Below are 6,510 nucleotides of genomic sequence, written 5' to 3'. Positions count from 1 at the left end.
TCCCATCTAGACCGTCTGACCCTGGGCAAATGCCTCAGGGTTCGTGAAAGCACCAGTGCCTCCCGAGTCGTCGACCACAAGTCTTCCCTCGCATGCATGCACATGCATTCATTCATTCCTTCCCTGAGCCAACAGTTACTGTGTTCCTGCGGATGCCAGCTCCAGGAGGGCAGCCGGGGCGCGGGAGGGCACAGGGCGATCTCCTGCGTATCCTCTGCATTGTCCTCACGACGCGGAGGAAGCGGACGTGCAGAGGCAGCTCCTGTTCCCCCGCCGCGGAGCGCGGAGCTGCCGGTGACCACTGCCTCCCTCCTCCGATCTACAACCCTGAGTCCGAAACATGAGAATCCCAAACAGGCAGCGAGAGGAGCACTACGCGCCCGGGAGCCAAGCCCGCCTGCTACGCCCCGTTTCACACGCCGCGAAGGCCGGTGCCGCCCCCTCGCTGCGCCCCTGGACTGGCCGCGGTGAGCGACAGCTGTCCTGGCCAACGAGCGGAGAGGGGCGGGCCCGCCGGCCCAGCTCCGCCCCGTGGCCCAGCGCAGCTTTAATTGGCAGGCGACTTCGGCACCTGTCCTCCTCCCATTAGGTGTAAGGCCTTTCACGCCCACGCTCCACGCCTGCCTCCGCTTTCCCCACCCACTTCCGGAGCCAACCAATGGCCTCGGGGCAGAAGATCCCCTCACAACCAATTACAAACGGCCCTAAACTCGACGCCCGACTTCCCGCCCCTGATCAGCCTGGCTCCTCCCCGCGGCCAATTGGTTTAGGAGAGGGGGGCGGGTGTATCCAATCAGCACGACAGTGGCGTCTTGATGGACGCGCGGGCCCTCGCGCTGGCGTGTTGTGCCCTGAGGCGGGGAGGAGGAGGAGCGGGGAGGAAAACCTGAGCCAATCCTAGTAGCCTGCGCGGGAGGCCAATCGAACGCCGCGCCTTGGAGGGATTGCCCAATCGGCGAGAGGGGGCCGGCTGCGTCCTGGCCAAAGACCAATAGGGTGCGACCGAAGGGCAAGAGCGACGTGCCGCCGGAGCAATCACAGGCCTGTGCACGGGGCTCGGGGGCGGGTCGGCGCCAGAGACGAGAAGAGAGGAGGGGAGGCCTCCTCCGCCGCCGCCATCTTGGACCGGGCCCGGTCAGCTTCCGCGGAGCCATCGGCAGACGCCGCGGCCTCCCCTGAGCCCCGACCCCGTCGTCAGAACAACCCCGGGCCCACTTCCCCCCCACCCCACTTCCGCTTCGCGCCGCTATCGCGATAGCGCCCGGGCCCGGGGCGCGAGAAAAAGGCGGCGGGTGCTCGCCTCCCCCGCCTGTCGCGATACGCTCCTCAGCGGCGGCGCCAGCTCCTGTGGTGAGAGCGTCAGGCTCGACTGGGCCGGACCCCTTCCCCTCCTCCCCCGGCGCCACCACCGCCTGTCGCGACATGGCCGCCCCCGCACCCCCGGCCCCCGCGGGCGGACCTCCGGCTCCCGGCAGGGGCGGCCCCGGCGCCCGCCGCCCTGCCCCCGCCCCCCGTGCCCCCCTCGTCCGCGCCCCGCGGCGGCGCCGGAGGTCCCCCGCGGGGGTCCGGTGGTGCGGGCGCGCGGGGCCGCCCCTTTCCGCGTCGGGGGCGGCGGCTCGGGGAGGGGGTCTCCACCCCGGGGCCAGGTCCCCCTGCACCGCCCGCCGCCGGCCCCCGGCAGCCTCCGCCAAAGTTTGCCCCGCAGCGGAAAGTCGGGGGCCCGGGCCTTGCGCCTTCGGGGCGGCCGGGGCAGCCCCTGCGCTGCCCCTCGGGCCGGGTGATGTCACTCCCACTCCCTCGGCTTCGCGGGTCTGGGGCGCCCGCCACGGACCTGGGTGTGCCGATAGCGTGCCCCCTTCCCATCAGCCCTTGGTGGAGTGCACCCCCCCGTGGCCCGGCCCGCCCCCCGGCGTCTGTGCTGGTCCCTACTGGTGTCCGCAGTGTTGGGTCCCGGGCACACGGCACCCCACTCCCAGGTACCGGGGACCCCTGGGAGCCTGAGGCCTCCTAGGGCTGAGGCTCCCCTACCAATGAGACATGTGCACTTTGCTGGGGGGTGTGCTTTCTCCTCCAGGGCAAGGAAACTTTCTCGGTGTTGCTTCCCCCAGGCAGCGGGTTCCTGCCCCGGTGGGCCCTGGCCCGTGTTAGGTGTAGGTGCACAGGGCAGCGCTTCTGCCCCTTCCTGCATGCTCTCAGGTGTGGCTCTAAGGCTTCCACCCTCTCAGCGGCTGGGAGACCCCCCGCCGTTGTCAGTCTGCGAAGCACGGAGGTTCCTCTGCTGTAGTCTTTTCCCCGGGTGGGGTTCCCAGGCCCCCATCCTTGGTGTCAGCCTCCCTGTGTGTGTGTGTGTGTGGGGGGGTGACTACCTGCACCCTAGGCTCTACATGTCCCTCCTCCAGGGTCTCAGGAGCATTGTGTGGCTCCGTCAGCAGCCTCCTGGGCTAAGGATTGCTCTCCAGCGTCACTTCCCAGTGTGCCAAAGCTCCTGGTCCACTGTGACAGCCCCCGGGGTTAGGGACTAGGCTTTCTGCCCTCCTCCCCGGGTCCCCGGCAAGGCCTCTCTGTGACTGTGCCCTTTCCCTGGAGCTTTGGTTTTGGGGGCTGTCCATGATTGTCATTTTGGTCCTGCATTGAAATGGCTGTTGCCTCCCATGGGTCTGGCGCACTACTTACCCCAACCCCAGAATGGGCTCCTGGGGAGGGATGAGACTTGGTGAAGCCTCTTGGGCCAGGGCTTCTTGTTTCCTCAGTTATGTTTGAGACACTTTGCCATGAGCGTGGGAGCTCTTTGGTGCCTGAGATCCCCTGTCTCGGTGGGCCTACTGTGGTTACCTTTTCCTTGAGGATCCCGCAGGAGCCATGGGGGTTCCCAGCTCTATTAGAATGAGGCTTTTCCGTTGTGGCACCTCCACTTCAAGGCCCAGGCTCCAGTTCTCTTTATCTCTGGTCCCTTGTTTCAGGGTGGGGGAGAGAGAGCATCTTTCTTCAAAGGCAGGGGCTGTTGCTCCCACAGCAAAGGCTCCTGTCCACTGTAGCACCCAGCCCAGAAGGTGCAAGTACCCAGAAGGTGCAAGTACCCTGGGCCCTGGTGCCTCCCACAGATCCAGGGTTGTCTTCCCTGGGCCCAAGATGTCCTCTCCTGGGTGAGGTCTCTTGTTCCCCTGGCACCATGCTTCTCACTCCTTCAGGACTTGCCACAGTCTGCTCCCCTCTTGGGGTATCACCTCCCCCCTGAGCTGTGGCATGCATCCTCTCCCTCCGGGCTGCCCCTGGGCAGTAAGAGGCATTCCTGTGTTGGGGTCCTGGCCCTCTCCCAAGCTCCCAGGCCAAAGGCTCTTCCATTTCAGTTTGGTCCTCTCTGTGCAACTGTCTGCTAGGTGCTTCTCTGGCTGCCTCCTTTTTGGAGGGATCTTGTGTGGGGATCTGGCCCCACTGTGGTGTGTCGGCTGGCCTGGGGCCGAGGGTGGAGCCATCATCTGGGTTGGCTCTTATGGAGATGTATGCTCCCTCAAGTCTGAGCTGTGACATCCCTCTCCCCCGCTCTTCAGTGTCCAGAATGGGCTCTCGCGGAGGATGCTGGTGCAGACAGCCTTGGGGCCTTGGTCCTTCTCCAGCATACTCTCATGCCCTGTGCTTTCATACGTGTACTCATACGCTAGCCGTTAGCTGTGTGTAATTGAAATAAAAATGCAAAGTTCTAGTTTTTCATAGTGGTATTTAGAGACATAGGTAGCATTTATAGGGAGCATTTCTGTCATCGTAGAAAGTGTTGTTGGATAGGGCTGTTGGTGAGGCAGTCCGTCCTGGCTGTGGGTAAGGCCGCTCTTGGGCTTCCTGCCCTGGGCTCCCTGCCCTGGGCCTGTCTCAGCCACACTTCAGGAGAGACCCCCTCTCTGGGGAGTGACCTCTGGCATAACACTCCTGCAAGGCTCGTGGATCCTCCCTGATCCTGGTGTCGACCCTAAGTTGTGGCTTCCTTGGGCCAGAGCTCCTGGTGGCTCCCCTTTGACCTCAGCGTCCTTTGGGTTGCATAGACTGTTAGGGTGAAGATGCCCCTCTCTCCTGGTCCTGGCTGTGTTACCTGTGTTACCACCACATCTGATACGTTAACTCCTTCGAGTGCACAGATGGCTCTCTCATAGCTGTGGTCCCCTTCCACCTTCCTGGCCCTCCGGGGGTGATGCTTTCTACTCCCATGTGTCTAAATCTTGGTATCGGTGTCTTTGGGTTGGGCCGTCTCTTGTGTTTTAAGGATTCTGTTCTGGAATGAACTTGGTGGTGTAAGGCCCTCTTCTGTTTGGGACCCAGTCCTGTCACGACGGGTGGGTTTAGCTGTTCCTGATTCCAGGTATTTCCCATCTCCCGCTGCTCCCCCTCCTTCCCCTGCAGTTCTCACAGCATCTGAACTTTCTCCCTGAAAACTGTCTCTGACCTGTCTGAGGGCTAACCTCCCCGAGTTAGGAGTCTAGACACCTGTGTGCCCTGCCCCTCTGTGGGCCTTCATCCCCAGCACTCAGCCATGGGCTGCTTGACTTCTTGCTCTAAAATGTCTGTCATCTGGTGAGAAAGTATCCCGTGCTCTGGGTACTTCCCACTTCCTGGGTCGGAGGTACACGAAAAGTACATTTGTTTCCTTGTTTCAGCAAACTTCCAGAGTGTTCAGACCCCTGCAGTGGGCTGTCAGGGCAGCATAAGTAGAACTTGGCCTCATCTCTCATCAGAGAGTGAACGCATCTTCGCTTTACCATCCCATGTATTCCTGTTCCCAGCCTCGTCATGTTTGTGTTTGGAACAGACAGGGAATAAACATGTCCCCCTTCCTTGTCTCTCAGCAGCGTCCGTCTCTAAGAGAGTATGAAGAGAGTGCGTCTGTAGGGCAGGGAAGATGGCGGACAAGCGCAAACTCCAAGGTACTGGTCTCCCTGCCCACTGCCTGTGTGGCCTCGTGCCCACTATCCTCAGAACTCCCCACTGGGTGCCTGCTGCCTGGGCAAGGTGCTAATAGCCTCTCCTCCCTGGCCAGGTGAGATTGATCGCTGCCTCAAAAAGGTGTCCGAGGGCGTGGAACAGTTTGAGGATATTTGGCAGAAGGTACAGAGCCTGGGGCCTTAACAGTCTGGGTCTTAGAGGAGAAGAGCATGGGAAAAGGCTCAGGGTCTCTGGGTGTAGGCCAGGGAGAGGGGCTGTGGGTCTGGTGCTGAGGACGGAAGGAGCAGCTCTGAGACAGATGGGGGTGGGGGCATCCATACTCCTCAGAGGCTGGAGCTTCACCACTAGAATGGGCACTAGGATGGCAAGCCCCACACTGACACCTGGGCTCCCTTCATCCCGCAGCTCCACAATGCAGCCAACGCGAACCAGAAAGAAAAGTATGAAGCTGATCTAAAGAAGGAGATTAAGAAGCTTCAAGTGAGGGGCCTAGGGGCCCGGCTTCCTGCATCCTGAGGGCAGAGGGAACAGGGAGGAGGGGGCTGGCAGCCTTGGTGCCCAGGTCCTGAGGCAATGTGACTCTTGCTTTTCCCCATCTGCAGCGGCTGAGGGACCAGATCAAGACATGGGTAGCATCCAACGAGATCAAGGACAAGAGGCAGCTCATAGACAACCGCAAACTCATTGAGACGGTAGGAGCTCAGAGCCTGGTACCTGAGAGGTGGGAGGTGGCCGGACTCCCTGGGCCCAAGAAGTCTCTGGAAGAGGATGGTTTCTCCAGCAAGGTTAAGGGGAGAGGTGATGGGCTGGGATCTCCTGCCAACTGCGCTCTCCACAGCAAATGGAACGGTTCAAAGTTGTGGAGCGAGAGACCAAGACTAAAGCCTACAGCAAGGAGGGCCTGGGCCTGGCGCAGAAGGTGGACCCTGCCCAGAAGGAGAAGGAGGAGGTCGGCCAGTGGCTCACAGTGAGTCAGGAAAGAGAGGAGGAGGTGACCTTTGGGGCCCTAACCTCCAGGCATCCACGGAGACCTGCTGACCAGCTGCCTTTCCACTCTCTCTCCCCCAGAACACCATTGACACCCTGAACATGCAGGTGGACCAGTTTGAGAGTGAAGTGGAGTCACTGTCTGTGCAGACGCGCAAGAAGAAAGGTGACAAGGATGTGAGTAGGGGGGACACTGCACCCAGGGGACAGAGATGAGCTGGCGAGTGGGAGGCATGTGGCCCGTTGGGGGTAGCACCTGTCTGTGAGCCAGTGTCAGGGCTCCAGCCTTGGTCAGCAGTGGCACCATGGAAAGGGGGAGTGGTTTGGGGGAACATGCTGGGTTCTGCTGGGGTTGCAGACTAGGTGAGAGCAGATAGCCATACAGGGTGGAGAAGTCTGAGAGCTGAAGCCTCCTGGCTCCGAGAAGGCTCAGGTCCTGAGGCAGTAAGGAGAGGCAAGCCTCATTTGGGCTGAGAAGAGCCATCTAGGGCAGAGCCAGCTCTAGGTTCCCAGATTCCAGAACTCCAGGGCTGAAGGGTGTGGATTCAGGGGGATGCAAACGACATGTACTTGATGGCAGAGGCAGCGGAGAGC

General features: G+C 61.5%; 1 protein-coding gene across 10 annotated transcripts in view; it reads left to right on the top strand.

Moving 5' to 3' along the window:
- Positions 1-1,089: 1,089 nt before the first annotated feature.
- Positions 1,090-6,510, top strand: part of CNOT3 (CCR4-NOT transcription complex subunit 3) — a 13,255-nt gene continuing 7,834 nt past the window's right edge. For 3 of the 10 annotated variants that reach the window (XR_013389607.1, XM_077915408.1, XM_077915451.1), the window contains exons 1-7: positions 1,092-1,350; positions 4,833-4,910; positions 5,024-5,091; positions 5,335-5,409; positions 5,532-5,621; positions 5,768-5,896; positions 5,998-6,093. Coding sequence is in view for 7 of the 10 variants with exons in the window: in XM_077915408.1 (XP_077771534.1) it covers positions 4,886-4,910; positions 5,024-5,091; positions 5,335-5,409; positions 5,532-5,621; positions 5,768-5,896; positions 5,998-6,093 (483 nt within the window). In the remaining 3 variants the exon portion in view is untranslated. Of the gene's footprint in view, positions 1,351-2,072; positions 2,197-4,832; positions 4,911-5,023; positions 5,092-5,334; positions 5,410-5,531; positions 5,622-5,767; positions 5,897-5,997; positions 6,094-6,510 lie in introns of those variants that run through there. The other 7 variants (XR_013389600.1, XM_077915449.1, XR_013389590.1 and 4 more) reach the window with 6 other exon arrangements.

The sequence above is a fragment of the Canis aureus genome, chromosome 1 (genome assembly GCF_053574225.1).
Source record: "Canis aureus isolate CA01 chromosome 1, VMU_Caureus_v.1.0, whole genome shotgun sequence".
NCBI classification, from domain to species: domain Eukaryota; kingdom Metazoa; phylum Chordata; class Mammalia; order Carnivora; family Canidae; genus Canis; species Canis aureus.
The sequence above is the reverse complement of the archived record's forward strand: the minus strand, read 5'-3'. Positions and strand labels throughout refer to the sequence as shown.